The sequence below is a fragment of the Mustela putorius genome, unplaced genomic scaffold (genome assembly GCF_011764305.1).
Source record: "Mustela putorius furo isolate JIRA1106 unplaced genomic scaffold, ASM1176430v1.1 tig00000868_pilon_pilon_pilon, whole genome shotgun sequence".
Classification (NCBI taxonomy): Eukaryota; Metazoa; Chordata; class Mammalia; order Carnivora; family Mustelidae; genus Mustela; species Mustela putorius.
This window is the reverse complement of record NW_025421502.1, coordinates 3,685,117-3,701,171: the sequence shown is the minus strand read 5'-3', so window position 1 is coordinate 3,701,171 and position 16,055 is coordinate 3,685,117. Positions and strand designations below refer to the sequence as shown.

The following is a 16,055-nucleotide window of genomic DNA, read 5'->3' as shown; positions in this document are numbered from 1 at the left end:
GCTATTTCTAACCTCTTGACATTAGGTAAGTAAAATTCCTCAGCAATCCAGGGTAGATACATTCTTTAACCATAGTTTTCATAGATTTCTCAGGGCGGAATTTATACATATCCATTCTACAATCACTTTCTGACCTTAGTCATTATATTTTTTAACAGTTATTCTTTTTGTTGGTTCTTTTTGTTGATGTTATTTCATCTCATCTAAACTGAAATATAAGATGCATTTCAAGTACAGATATATGAAAATAGGGAGAAAGTATGGTTTAGAATTATGAAATGTAGTGTGTATTTCTGATGCCCTGGTTGTAGTTAGAAGAGTTTTAGTCTATGAGCTAAGTTTCAACTTAACTAAACTAATTGTATGAATTTGTACAAGTTACTTAGTCCCCATTGGGCCTGCTCTATACAACTCCAAAATGAGTTCTACTGGAAGAACACTGCAAGCTCTGACTTTTTATCACTTTTATTTCCTAATGAAAGAGGAAAACGTATCAAGCAAATTTAAATTATTCTTTAGCCCAGCGTTTCCCACAGTGTGTATGGAAGAATACTTGTCTCAGAATGTAAATTAGCACATTAAAGCTTCTAAGAACTATTAAAGAAACTGTTAAGAAAATTATTTAAACCTACTTAACTTAGCATTTCCCAAATTAATTTGGGTGTAAATCCTTTTTAAAAACAATAGTACATGTTTCTTATCATCTGGTAGAACACACTGGAAAACTTGGCCTTTTGTTTCCCAGTAAAATTTCTGCCAAATATTTTAATGTTTCCTTGAACCTAGTTTTTTTCCCATTTCAAAGGTTACTTTAATTCCATGTATTTTTTAGAACTAGTATAAGCAAACACTTAATATAGTATTTTTAAAGTTTCTAAACTTCAGAAGTGCTAAATGTAAGAGCTCCTTCAGTCTTTATTACGGTTCATCCCAGCATCACACTGCTTTTTAAAAGAATATGGTTCCATGGGGCAACTGGGGGGCTCAGTGGGTTAAAGTCTCTGCCTTTGGCTCACGTCATGATCCCAGGGTCCTGGCTCTCTGCTCAATGGGGAGCCTGCTTTCTCCTCTCTGCCTGCCTCTCTGCCTACTTGTGGTCTGTGTCTATCAAATAAATAAAACCTTTAACAAAAAACAAACAAACAAACAAAAGATTATGGTTCCATGTATTTTCCTAAGGTGTTTTTTGTTTGCTTTCATTTTTACTAACCAGTCTTTTCCTCTTTCGTGTCATATTTTGAGTTTGCTTTAATTGAACATCGTCTTGTTTTATAGTGCTATTCCTTACCATTTGGAGTTTTATTCCTGCTGTTACTTGGCCATATATTTTAACTATCACATATAAATAGCTTAAGGGTGTAAGAAAGATACATAAATCCGAATCAGTCTTGGAAGTAGTTATGGTTTACTTTGGAGGAAAAAAAAAAGACTATAGGTAATTTCATAACCATGTAAAAAAAAAATTTGATTCCCATTATTTATGGTAGTTATGTCCTATAAAGTTGCCATAAGTGCTGAATTAGTGAATACCAACTGCAACATTACTCTCAGGGGGAATAGAGAGATTCCTGTAAGCTTTTAGTCATATTTTCATAAACCAATCAGTAAATAACCTTGTTTCATGTGTCTGTTTGACAACTTATTTTAATATATATTATTGATTCATTAACTTTGAACTCAAGGCCAGCAGCACTATAAGTCATACCTGAAGTCTGTCTAACACACTCATTTTCTCCCTAAGGCTTGCTTCAGCCTCCTTGGGACAAGGAACATTAGACAGCACTTCCAACACCACACAGGGGGTTCATTTTAAATAGTGGAATCACCAACAAAGAAGCACAAACATACAAAAAATATGGTCCTCAATAGTCTGTAAAGAGGACAATATGAGAACTGAAACGAGAAGGCAGAGCATCACCATGGGAATATGCATTTGTTGATCACAAAAGCATGGGGATTATTAATTTTGATGTTACATAGGTGAATTTGCAAATATGGAATTTATAAATAATGAGGGTAACTGTAAGTGATAAAGTCATAGAAGATATCTTGTCTAATACTATCCTGACCCCGGAAGTTCATTTGGTATAGAATATATATTAGTTAGAAAAAATTAAGAGGGGTGCTTCAGTGACTCAGTCAGTTAAGTGGCTGCCTTCAGCTCGGGTCAGGATCCCAGGGTTCTGGAATCGAGCCCTGTATCAGGCTCCCTCCTCAGTGGAGAGCCTGCTTCTCCCTCTGCCTGCTGCTCTGCCTACTTGTGCACTCGCTCCTCTTTCTCTTTGTCTTACTCTCTCTCTCTCTCTCTCTCTGTCAAATAAATAAATAAGTAAATACATAAATCTTTTTTAAAAAAACAGCAATTATTGGACATTTCTTAATTTTTTTTTCTTTAAAGATTTTATTTATTTATTTGACAGAGAGAGAGAGAGAGATCACAAGTAGGCAGGGAGGCAGGTAGAGAGACAGGAGGAAGCAGGCTCCCTGCTGAGTAGAAAGCCCAATGTGGGGCTCGATCCTAGGACCCTGAGATCATGACTTGAGCCGAAGGCAGAAGCTCTAACCCATTGAGCCACCCAGGCGCCCCCCAATTAATTGTTATATAATTTAGCTAGATATTAAATTTTGCTCTTAAGAATTAGTAAAATATTAAAGCTTTTAAAGATAGTTTTAATAATAGAATTTATTTACTGTAATAAAAATAAATAGGAAATATTTTGATTAAGTAAAAATTTTGTTGACTTACCTTATGTAACATTCAGCAAGTGAAATTTCTTTGTTTAATTTTTGCACAGGGGGAAAGCCCAGGAAGCAGTCATAGGTAAGGCTTTTTATTTTTTAAACAATGTCTGTGTGGACCATGAGAAGCTAAGAATCGAGGCTCTGTCATTTGCTCACTTTGAGGCATTGAATAGTTTACAATTCAGGACTTTAGTTTTCTCCTTCTATAAGTTTGAGGCAAATAATATCTCAAAGTATTATTTTGAACATTAAGGAATTTAATGTATATAAGTATCTAGTGCTTTCCTATTGAACCTAAGTCATGTATTTTTTAGTTTAAAAAAAAAAGCTTAATATCAATAAATACATTTCCTTGAATTTTTAAAATATTAACCCCCTTTTCCTTCCTCATGACATTCTAAAACTTGTTTTACTAATAGGTTAACTAGAACCTTGATATTCTAATTTATTTAAGCAACCTTTTTAGACTCTTTTGAAATTATATGAGCTACTTGAAAAAGAACCATCTGTCTTTAACTGGAGAGTTCTTCATATCAAGAGAATATTTTCATACACTGTTTCATATTTTGAATGCATATTCTTTACCTTTTTTAGTTTAGCATACATTTATTAGGCAATTATGTGGCACTGCGCTAGGCACTGGAATTAAAAAGCCAAACATGCTTCTCTACATTAGAAGAAAGAATATCCTGGTCTGGGAGGTAGTTCGTGTAAATGACTAATTTCAACATAAGATGGAAAAAGAGATTAAATAGCAGTTATAAAATATGCAAGGAAAACCTAAAGGAGAGAACATTTGCCCAAAATGTGTGAGAAGAGGTGTGTCCAGGTAGACTTTTTTTTTTTTTTTAAGATTTTTATTTATTTATTTATCAGAGAGAGAGAGGGAGAGAGAGTAAGCACAGGCAGACAGAATGGCAGGCAGAGGCAGAGGGAGAAGCAGGCTCCCTGCTGAGCAAGGAGCCCGATGTGGGACTTGATCCCAGGATGCTGGGATCATGACCTGAGCCAAAGGCAGCTGCTTAACCAACTGAGCCACCCAGGCGTCCCCCAGGTAGACTTTTTTAAGGAGATGACACTTAAATTGATCCTGGAATGTTAGCTCATGAGAACTAACTAGTGGAGGAGAGCATTTCAGATAGAACAAATTGCAACAACAAAGTGGGTTGAATGAAAAGAGGCACAAGAGAACTTTGTGGAGGGATGGATATGTTTGTATCTTGCTTTGTGTGGCAGTTACACAAGTGTATGCAATTGTCAAAACTTAATGAACTGAATGCTTAAAGTTTTATTTGTTATACCTAAAAAAAAAAAAAAAAAAAAAAAACCATAGGCAGAAAGGGCTAGAGGAACAGAAGTAGGGGACATTAGCTTATACTGGTGGTTAAAACCATAATTATCAAGTTAACCTACCTGAGATTGAGAACAGGAGGAAGTGAGGTGCCTGGAGCATGGAGGGAGGGTAGCAGTCTGAGGATTGAATAAGCAAATACTATAAGAGGATTCTGAAGACAACCAAGACTAAGTAAGCAAAAAGAAGTACAAGAGTATAGGAAACCCAGGGAAGTCATAGAGATGACTGGCCAACAGAAGGAATGGAGAGAATGGCCATCACTGTTGCATCAAACTGAAGTAAGAAGATGAGGACTTAAAGGTGTCTACTGGAGGGTGCCTGGGTGGCTCAGTGGATTAGGCCTCTGCTTTTGCCTTAGGTCGTGACCTCAGGGTCCTGGGATCAAGCCCCATATCAGGCTCTCTGCTAGTAGGGAGCCTGCTTCCCTCTCTCTCTCTCTCTGCCTATCTCTTTGCCTGCTTCTGATCTCTGTCAAATAAATAAATAAATAAATAATCTTTTAAAAAAAAAGTGTCTACTGTATTTGGCAACATAGAAGCCACCTTTGCTAGAGTTACTGGGGAGGAAAGCAAAGCTAGACTGCCATGAAGTAATGAGAGAATGGGAGGTAAGGACAGAGAAGGTAAGATAAGCATAGTAGTTAAGAGCAAGGAGCTAGACTACTTGGTTTCAGATCCGAGGTTTGTCACATATTATGTGACTTACTTGGACATAATCTTTCTTCATCTCATTTCCCTCATGTGTATTATCTCTATATCTACCTGATAGTGTTGGTGTGAGGATTAAAATTAGTTAATATGTGTAAAGTGCATGGGAGAGAACTTGACACAGTAAATGCTAGATGCGCTAGCAGTATACATTCAGTTTCATGAGTTTTAGCAGAAATGGGAAGGAGAGAGGGTGTAGCTAAAGATAAATACAGTCAAATGAAGGTTTTCCTCTCTTTTCTTTTTTTCTTTCTTCCCACTTCCCTTCAAAAGGAAGAGAGGTGAAGACAGAAAAAAAAAAAAAAGAGAGTAGGTTAAGATGAAAAAGAGGGGCTAATTGTTAGAGCAATGTCCCAGAGAATTCCGTGGAGTCAGAGAGGAAGGGTGGTATCAGTGGTGAATGAGTCAAGAGTATACGTGTAGCAGATGACCTTGAACAAGTTAAGCAATGCCACTTCTTCAGAGGATGGAGGGGGAAATGAAGATTGACTTTAGGTAAGAGGAGGAGGAGAAAGAAGTTGAAGGAGTTGCTGGTTGGTGCTCCCCATGTCTCAGAATGGGATGGAATTGACTTCTAAGAGAAAAGAGTTTGAATGAGGAACTTAGAGTACTTGAAGATTTTAAGTAGTTAGCTTAAGATGTGAGAAGGAGTTGACCATGTCTAAGAAAAGGGCTATTGCTAATTTAGATTTTCTCTAGCAGCTCTCAGGAGAAAGGGCTAATCATGGAATTGATCCAAGGTCAGAAAATAAGCTGGGTGAATGAGGTATCATGATAGGATTGCAAGAAGGTGAGTATGTTGGTAAGAAAGTACTTCAGATTTGCCATGTTGTCCACATTGGTTGTATGTGAAGCGTGGCAAGGTAATTAGGATAAGTAGACAGGGAGAAAAGGGAAGGATCTGGCCCTGGAGTAGCCAGAGCGACTGAGCAGGATAAACAGGAGGAGGGTAGTGTGTATGTGAGTTAAGAGTTCCAGAATGGTAAGAGGGCTATCAGAGCATAGTGTACTGAAGTTTATACTTTATGATGAACATTTTGGGATATGGTCAGATGGCCGAAGCAGAGCCAAAGTGATAAATGTAGTCTGCATTTCTTAAAAGTGGTTATAGTACTGAAAAATACTCTGATGATATATCATCATGTTCAATGTATATACCAAATTATAGCAAATGTTAAAATGTATACCTTTTTACTCTTAACCATTAAAGTTATAGCATCAAGTTGCTTTAATACTTTTTTGACAATACAATTTTAGTATTTTTCTGGTTGATCAGTGTTTTATTTGGACTTGTTCTCACCAAAAATGTTTTTTTTCTTTTCTGTCTTTTTTCTCCCTTATTTTTTTTCTGTAGGCCTCTTACTGAGGAAGAAATTGTCAACCTAAGAGAGAGGCATTATGATTCTATTGCTGAAAAACAGAAAGATCTTGATATGAAAATTCAAAAAGAGGTAAATAGTATTTTTATGTTGCTTAAGTATATGTTATCATAAGACCTCTCTATGTTATGGAGAAAGTTTTCATTAATTAATATGGTCCTTATGAACAGTCACTGGATCTATATTTAGATATTATACAGACAAAGATTATTTAAAATTTAAAAAAATTTTAGTATATTATAGTTTGTTTTATTTCAGTTTAATTTATCAGAAATCATATGCTGCCAAAAATGAAGATAATATGTTCTTTTAAAAACTAACTTCTTAATTCACAAATAGAGACTCTGACGAGATACATGTATTCTTATGTTTAAAAAGTCTGTTTAACAGTAAATATTTTTTAAGTCTTTTTGTTTGTCTTGACTTGTTTATTCTTAGTAAGGGAACCATAAACTATAATCATAAATATTATACTTACTTTAATGTGTTTATAGGAATGGTCTGTAATTATAGTTTTGCTATTCACTAAATGGAATTAGTCATATTCTATTATAGATTTAAGAATAATCTTTTAAGTATTAACTAGTGATTTCAGCAGCATTCATTTAAGCTATGCAATAGATGCTAATATTAGGCTAAAGAGAAAAATTGTTGAAATTTTTTTAAGTTTGATATGACATGCAATGGATTATCACTAAAGCAGTTAGTATGCTATTATGAATGGCAAGAACTTAAATTTGAAAGTAACTTTTGATTAACTGGATAGAAATAAAATTCAGAACACATGTACATCAATGAGACATGAACTTCGTGAAAGCTTACTTCACTTTGATAAATGGTGATATGATTGGCCTTAGTTTAAACACCTTAGACTTACGAAAGCCAAAACCATTAAACTAGTCAGGGTGATAGGCATTGGAACAATTGTTGAGAAGATCACTGCATATTCTAAAGGAAGACAGTTTTGTATTTCTGCAAATTATATGCTACTACTTCATAATTCAGCTTCTAAAGAGTTTGATAATATGTTTGATATCATTGGAATTATTTTATAAAAGGAGAAATTGAAATGAGAAATCACAAAAATTTTGATTCTATTATGCTTTGTAGAGATCATTTATTTTTTTAATAATTTATTTTTAATTTTACAAACAAACATTTTTAGAGCAGTTAGACAGGTTCTGATTTTTGTTAATCCTTACTGTTTTGTTCATGTACAGTTAGCCTTACAAGAAGAGAAGTTAAGACTAGAAGAAGAAGCTTTATACGCTGCACAGCGTGAAGCAGCCAGGGCAGCAAAGCAGCGAAAGCTCTTGGAGGTGAGGGGAAAAGACCCCAACATATATTAGGGCTGCTTTTCTCCCGATTTTCTCTGACAAATCCTAGTTGAGATTCTTTCCCCATCCAAGAATCAAGGGCTTCTTGTTGAACAACGAATGTATTTATGTATATACTCTTAGGAATTTTAAAGACAAATTGGCTTGTATTTAAAAACTAGAAATAACATCAAAGAATGTGCTTGATACTGAATGTTGTTTCGCTTTAAATTAGCAGAAGCTAATTCTTGTTTATCCCAAAGATGAAATGTAGTTTTTCAAAATCCAGTATACTTTTGGAAAAATAAACATACTCTTAGGTGGAAACATTGTAAAACTACTCTTTAAACATAATTTCTGCAGCATTTTTTAGTTTATTTTTGTGAGTATTTTTTTAAACAATTCCTTGAACTACTGCAATTTCTTATACTTCTTTGAATCTGGTAAGCTGGGCAACTTGCCTCTTTTTCAAATATTGTATATTTCTTGTCTTTATTCTTGTGTCTTTGGGAGATTTGGCTTTGAGTCTTGAGAAATCTTTGGCATATTATCAGAGAAAGCAAAAGATTTATTATATCTCACCATGCTACATGCTAATATGGCATTACTATAATGCCAGACCATTATTAATAACAGGCACTTACGGTATTACTGTTTTAGTTAGTTTACATGTTTTACTTTGTTTAATACTCGCAACAATCCTAGCAGGTAACATTTTCAATCCTCATTTTATAGATGGGGAAGCCAAAGGACAGAGATGTTAAATAACTTGCTTAATAAAATCCTAGTTAATAAGTGGTAGAGCCAGCATTCAAGTACAACAGTGTTGAGCCAGTTATTCTACTTAGTATCTTCCTCCATATCTTGCTTATGTGAACTCTCTACTGTAACATTAACTGAAGTAGTACAAAGATCATGTCACATTATAATTATTGTAGCTTAGAGAAACTGAAAAATCGTGTCATACTGCTATGAGTTTATGTCACCTGCGCCGTTTTTCTCCCTCTCATTCTCCCCCTGCTCCCCTGTCATTTTGATTAATCTGTTTCAGCAGACTAATTAGATTATATGGGAGAGTGGGGGGGGGGGTTAGTAAGTTCTAACTAGTGGGAAAGTTTAAAAATTAACTCCCTTCTACTAAGAAATAAAAATATTTTTTTGGTTATAATTTGTGTAACACTTTTTACTATAATAAATTCTCTACTGCTCACCTTTTAAAGACAAAAGCATTCCATATGCAGAATCTATTTGGGTCCTCTGAGTTTTTCCCAAATTCTCTGAGTTTTTTCTTCCCTGACTAAATACTGATGCAGGAACATATAGCACTCTGTGCAATATCCACTGGCACAGAAAAGATACACAGATATATGAAAGTTCATCTGATTTTCACAATAGCTCTGTGAGTTTGGGCAGTATTATAGCCATCTATAATTTACAGATGAAAAAAACAGAAAGTAAATTACGTGCCATGGGCACATAGCTAATAACTGTCAGAGCCTTAACTATCTGACAGGTCTTCTAAATCCTTTGTTTTTATTATTTCTGAGTCAGCTTAGCCAGTTCTTGTAGATCTTTAGTTCTTTTGCTACTTAATTTCAGCCAAAATAGAACTTCATCTACTGTTTTGTTTTTTTTCTTACCATTTGTTCTTCTGATTATTAGAAGTTCTTAGGGGTAAGAAGAATGTTCAATACACCAATATATCTGTTTAAAAGTTAGTTTTTAATAACATTATGAATATTCTGACCCTTAACAATCATACACTGAAAGATCGGGAGAAATTGCAACCATAAATAAGAGGATATAGAAATGAACAGTGATACATTTAAGGAAAAAGACTTAAGTAGAATAACTTTTAAAGTTTTTTTTAGGAACTAGAAAAAATATCTTTTGGTGTTGCATGAATGATTTTTTAAAGTATAATTTTGCAACAGAGAGTGATTTTGTATTGCATTATGTTTCCAAAGCAAGAAAGGCAGAGAGTTGTGCAGCGATACCATCCTTCAAACAATGGAGAATATCAGAGGTAAATAGTGAAACATACTACTTCCCTTTGCGGTAGAAAATGCAATTTCCAAAAAGAGTACAGTTCAGCTCTGGGTGTTTGTATACATATTATGTTTGTGTGTTCCCTAAAAAACATAGACACTATCTTGTAAGAATACTGAGAACATTTGCTTTCTTTACATTGGAAAGTGATCATTATTTAATTGAATTGATTTCATTGCATTTTTAAGAGTGGCCGTATCTTCTATGTAGAAAATGATGCAGTAATACTCTGAATGCTTTTGGATAAATTGCTTATCTCTTGCCTTGCTTGTGTTTTCCTAAGCACATCTCTCTTACAGTAAAGTTTATATGTGATCGTTTTTTAGAAGACACATTCCAGAGTCATATTTTCCACTCATTAAAAGAACCTTGTTCATGATTCATTATTATAAATTATGAAGATGGGCTTATTACTAAACATTGACTTCAGTGTTAACCAAAATCTTATCATTTTCAATTTACTGCTAGCATTAAGAAAATCAAGACCCATTTTCATTAGGTTACTCTAATTGTATAGTAATTATAAATTTGTGTGGGATAGACCTTCAGACTAAAATGCCATAAATTAACTTAAGCATGCATTATGTTGCATCTATTACGAATATATTTCTTTTATTTTACTTACAGTTCAGGACCAGAAGATGACTTTGAATCTTGTTTGAGAAATATAAAGTCACAGTATGAAGTTTTTCGAAGTAGTAGTAAGTCTTTTAAAATATATGCATACTTTTTAACTTCATGCCACTATAAACAGATAATTGGAGATCTTGGCTCTGTTTCAATAGAACTTTCTGCCCTCTAAATTTGTATTTTCCGGATAGGTCAGTTAACTAGTCCTTAATTATACAATTTTATTATACAATTATACAATTTTCCTTTTTATTTTTTATTTTATTTTTTTAAGTAGGCTCCACGCCCAGCATGGAGCACAACAGGGGGCCTAAATTTGTGACCCCAAGATCAAGACCTGAGCTGAGATCAAGAATTGGATGCTCAACCGACCAAGCCACACAATCACCCCCTATCTTTCCTTTTTAAAAAGGAGTTGGAGCAAAGAAAAATCTCAGGCTATTACTATAGATCTTGATGGAGAGTCAAATACTCATTTTTCCATTTCTACTGTGGTACCCCCCAGAGGATTTATCTCTCTGCCTCCCAGAAAAAGGGAAGGTGGGGATAAGTAGTACAAAAGTGTACTTATTTTACTTACTACAAATTGAGTTGTAAGATCGAGTGTTTTTCTCTAAGTTTCAAAAGTCAGAACTACTGTACTTCCAGTAATGGAAGCATAGTCGTGTTTCATTTTGAAAACAGATTTCTTTCATTTTTATTTTTTCATTTATTTTTTGTTCCTCTTTGTAATTGACTGTTACCTAGAGTTCATTGTATTGGAAGAGTTTATAATTCATTTAAATTTGCATGTTTATCGTGCCTATGGCAAAAAAAAAAAAAAAAGAAAAGAAAAGAAAAAAAAGGGAAAAAAGTGCTATGTTGTTCCTAACAAAAACTTACCAGTGTGATGATTTTAATAATTGTTTCTTAAGATATTAAAAGGAATAATAATAATGTATATTATTATATATTAATATATACTTGGTATATATTACATATTATAAATTATATCATTATAATAATATTATAGATAATATTACATAATAAATGATTGTGATAAAAGAGTACAAACGACCACATTTGTGGTATAGTATAATGACCACATTATATTTGGTGTATATCCTAGGACTCTCATCAGATGCCACAGTTCTGACACCAAATACAGAAAGCAGTTGTGATTTAATGACCAAAACTAAATCAAGTGGAAATGATGATAGCACATCCCTCGATCTAGAGTGGGAAGATGAAGAAGGTATTTTACATTCACAGTTTTACCTTAAATTTTAATCCATGTTAGCCTATAGAAGTCTACTTGGTATTTTACTTTATATTGAAGGGAGTGCAGGGCCTTAAAAATCGATATAAAAATTTCTTGATCTCTTACCTTATTAATGATTATCATTTTTTGATAAATAGTTTAGAAAATAGTGTAATGCTTAGTGTTTCTTGAGCTTTTAAAAATAATGTTAATTTTTCACTTTAATGTTTCTGTAATCCACCCATTTTAGATTACTCAGTAAGAAGAATTACTGCCCCCTTGTGGTTAACCTAAAGCCAAAATTTTATCTTTTGGTTCATTATAAATTTGGCCATTTGTTAGGAGTTTTTTGTGTAGTACAATAGCTTTAACATGAACATAGGTTTTAATTTTAGCTGGTATGTTTTCCTAGCTGTAGTATTTTAGGTAGATTTCTTACTCTCTTTAAGCTGCAGTTTGTTCATCATAAAAAGGGAATAATAAGCTTACTTTAAAGGATGATTATTCACCATTGTATACCCAGGGTCTATAAAAATGCCTGGCACATAATAAGCAGTTAGTAAATATTGGACAAATAAACATATGAATGTTGTGAGGATGAAATGAAACTTATATAAAACACCAGTACAGGTGTGACAGATAGCAAGGCCTCTAATGTGGATTTTTTTTTTAAGATTTTATTTATTTATTTGACACAGAGAGAGAGTGAGAGATCACAAGTAGGCAGAGACGCAGGCAGAGAGAGAGGGAGAAGCAGGCTCCCTGCTGAGCAGAGAGCCCGATTGGGGGCTTGATCCCAGGACCCTGAGATCATGACATGAGCCAAAGGCAGAGGCTTAACCCACTGAGCCACCTAGGCGCCCCTCAAATGTGGATTTTTTTTTTTAAGGCCATTTCACTGAATAAGGCTCAAATTTTCATTTTTACTTTAAGAACTATGTAATCCATGAAAATGAAGAACCAATTACAGAATGTAGGACTTTAAGAAGAATAGTAAGCATGAAATATTTCATAGAATTTTGGGATGGAATACCTTAGTCCTCTAATTGACCCATTTTTTTTTTATCATAAAGAAACAGATACAGGAAGCTTGAATAACTTTACCAAAGATTGCATTAACTTAATTAAGTCTTCTTCTCAGCCAGTGTCACCACAATCCTGTACTTACGTTATTTCCTATCTGGATCCCAATCAGCAGACTTTAATAAAATATATTTTTATTGTAGCATCTTGTTCAGTTTGATCTAAAGCCTTTCAGATCTTTTAATTCCTGATTCTGTCATCCAGACTATCCGTATGCTAATTAAATTTGTAGATAACATGACTTTCAAGGTTATTATTAAAGTCATTAACACAGTTATTAAACTAGACTATGTAGAAGACAGAACCCACCAGAAACCTTCCCATAACATAAGGCCTCCATAGGACTGACTCTTTAAGTAAATTTACAAGTCAAGTCTGATTATTAAACAAAAACTACATTATTAAACCGTAATATCTTTTAATATAGCCTTTAAAATGTTCACTGAGATTTCTAATAACTCCTTCCAAATAACAGGAATGAATCGCATGCTTCCTATGAGAGAACGTTCCAGAACAGAGGAAGACATTCTCCGAGCAGCACTTAAGTATAGCAGCAAGAAGACTGGAAGTAATCCTACATCAGCCTCTGATGATTCCAATGGCCTGGAGTGGGAGAATGACTTTGTTAGTGCTGAAATGGATGATAATGGCAATTCCGAGTATTCTGGATTTGTAAATCCTGTATTAGAACTGTCTGATTCTGGCATAAAGCAGTCTGATGCAGATCAACAGAAACGATAGGGTAAAATTGTATGACCCTGTTTATCAGTTGTGACCAAATGTTAAAAACCAACTAGAATGTATCAGTGGTTGTGCTGAGCCTTTTTGTAAGAGGGAGATAAGAAAACATGTTGTAAATGCTTATTACAAAGGAATAGGAATGATAGGCTATATCTGAGTTGCTTCAGAATTAAGTGCAATTTCATCATCTGCCTTCTGCTTTTCAAAAACAGTATGATGGTTCTGTCATGTTATCAGTTAAATTTATTTTAACTCTTCTTTATAGCATTCGTGTTTACTATTTGTAGATTTTCACTTTTTAAAATAGTTTTATTAGTTTTACTTTGAATGCTTTCTTAAGCCTATTTCAGTAGTTAACTATGAAAATATTAAGACACTTTGTGTTAATTCTCAGCAGATGTGAAGGGAGCATGAGGAGGGACTGCCAGAACAGATTTATAAGTGTTCCCTTTTCCATCATTATTTATTCCTGTGACTTATTTAAATTTTATTATCTAATAGTAAGCACAATTAAGTTGATGACCCTAAAGAAATGCTGAAATACCAGTTTTTTTCTACACTTAACTGCATTTCGTAGTATAATAATGTTGATTCAGCCTGAACAAAGGATATGAGATGTTCAAATAGGCTTTCAGAGTTCAGACACTTGAAGTTAGTATTCAAAAGTAATATTTAAGAAAATACATATATTTAGGTCTTCACTTCCTTTTACATGCTGCCACTATAAATAAATATTGACTTTAAGTTAATTGATATATTAAATTTCGAGGTGTCATTTTTTTAAATTCTATATTTCCAATGAATGGTCTTAGAAAGATTTTACACAGAACATATTCTCTGTGCATGATTTATAAGAAAGGAAAACCTAAAAAGGCAATACGGGTATTTCGAAATAAAATCCTTTCTGGGGTGAAAGGATTCGTTGATTTTATTAAGCTTTCCTTTGCCTTGTAATACAAGGTACTTTAATGGGATGGAACTAAGCATATCAGTATAAATAACTGCATTTGTGATATACAGTGAACTCTTCTTTTCCCTAAAGCGTGTGTCTCACTTTGAAAGGCCAAGGCTATAAAGCACTCCCTAATTGCTTGTCTTAATTTTGCTGAGGATTGAATATGATTTTAGTAAGCAAACTCTTTTCTGATTTTTCCTTGGTGTTTTTGTTTTTCTTTTTTTCTTGCAGCGATGACAGTGCATGTTCTCAAAAATATAGGAAGGTCCAGATATAAATAGTAACTTAAAGTTCTTGCTGTACTTAAAAAAAAAAAAAATCATGTGGCCCTTTCAATATTTGAACTGCTAGGCAATGACATCTATAGTTTCATCTTCTTTTTATCTCATAGAAATAAATTTGATGCTTTAAATATGTATATATATTAGGTAATGCTATTATTTATGACTATCTTAACATAATTTAAGTTGTAGCTTTGTCACTGGAAATATTTTAAAGGTAATCTATATTCACATTGCCTGTGTTATGCTTTTTAAAGTTTGTATACATCAGATGTATATTTTTGGTTTGGCATAAGCTACTATTGTAATTTTTCTTGGCATTTTGTTCATAAAAAATTTTTTGAAGGAATGGTAACTTCTCAAGGATTGTGAATAAACACATTTTTACATTTAAAAATAATAAATTATTTGATCATTACTAGTTTTAGTCTAAAAACATAACCATAATTATGTCTCCTTAGGTATAATTACTTTATTAAATCTGCTGTGAAGACAAAAAGGAGTGAGTTAGGAAAGCAGGATTGAACTAAATTTGAAAATGTTTGTGTTTTAACTGCTTAGAAAACATTAATTTTCTTGTTTTATGTATTTACAAAAAAGACTGGAAATAATGTTTTTTTATTCAGCAGATATTTGAGAATCTATTGAGTCTGATAGCTTGTTGGGGACAGAGTAGTATAAAAAGACTTACAGTGCCCAAGCTCTTGCCTACATTCTGATGAGAGAGACAAGACAATAACAAGGAAACATGTAAATAAGAAAACAACAGATCACAGTTAGAAAATATATGAAATGATAGGATGCAGGATAGCTGGGGACCAAGTGACTGCTTTGGTAGTTCAAGAAAGTCTTCTCTGAGATGATATTTGAGCTGAGACCTAACTGTTGAGCAGGAACCAGCCAAGTAAAAAGCCTGTATATCAAAAGCATGTTTATAAAATTCCTGAGGTGTAGGAGAACGTTTGGTATGTTCTGAGAATGAAAAGGTCACGGGGACTGAAGCATCATGAGGTAGAATAATATATGATATTGGAGGGGTATTTAAGAGCCAGATCATGTAAGGTATTAGAGACTATGGTTAACAGTTAATTTTATTTGATGTATAAAGCCACTGACTTTCTGTAAGCCAGAGTGGACTATGATCCAATTTGCATTTTTTAAAAATTCCGCTAGCTGCTGTGTAGAGAATGGGCTATAAGAGGACAAGAGTGTATGTGTGATACTTGCCATGAGACATGATGTGACTTGGGTTGATAATTATGATAGGAATGCAGAGCTAATAAACTTCAGAGGTAGAGTTAACAAGATTTTCTGATGGGCTAGATGGGGGGGGGGCAAAAGTAGAGCTGGAATCCAAGAGAATCCAAGAGCACTGTAGGATAATGCATCTAGCATGGTGCTCTGGCTACCTTGCTCGCTGCACATCTGTATAGCAACACTCAACCACACTCCTACTGAAATCTTAACAAAGCCCTGTGGTCCTCCCCAGAACATGGCAAGATAGGCAGTCTTCCAGGAGATGGGACAAAGTCATTTATCATCTGCTCCCCTATCTTGCAGAAGGCTGCCATGAGGTAA

General features: G+C 33.9%; 1 protein-coding gene across 2 annotated transcripts in view; it reads left to right on the top strand.

The window, feature by feature from the left end:
* Positions 1-14,874, top strand: part of AP1AR (adaptor related protein complex 1 associated regulatory protein) — a 39,925-nt gene extending 25,051 nt beyond the window's left edge. Inside the window, exons 4-10 of one of the 2 annotated variants that reach the window (XM_004748059.3) lie at positions 2,796-2,821; positions 6,158-6,254; positions 7,403-7,501; positions 9,466-9,524; positions 10,175-10,248; positions 11,286-11,411; positions 12,976-14,874. In XM_004748059.3, the coding sequence (XP_004748116.1) occupies positions 2,796-2,821; positions 6,158-6,254; positions 7,403-7,501; positions 9,466-9,524; positions 10,175-10,248; positions 11,286-11,411; positions 12,976-13,241 (747 nt within the window). In that variant the 3' untranslated portion in view covers positions 13,242-14,874. The remainder of the gene's footprint in view (positions 1-2,795; positions 2,822-6,157; positions 6,255-7,402; positions 7,502-9,465; positions 9,525-10,174; positions 10,249-11,285; positions 11,412-12,975) is intronic. The other variant, XM_004748060.3, reaches the window with a different exon arrangement.
* The last annotated feature ends 1,181 nt before the right edge of the window (positions 14,875-16,055 follow it).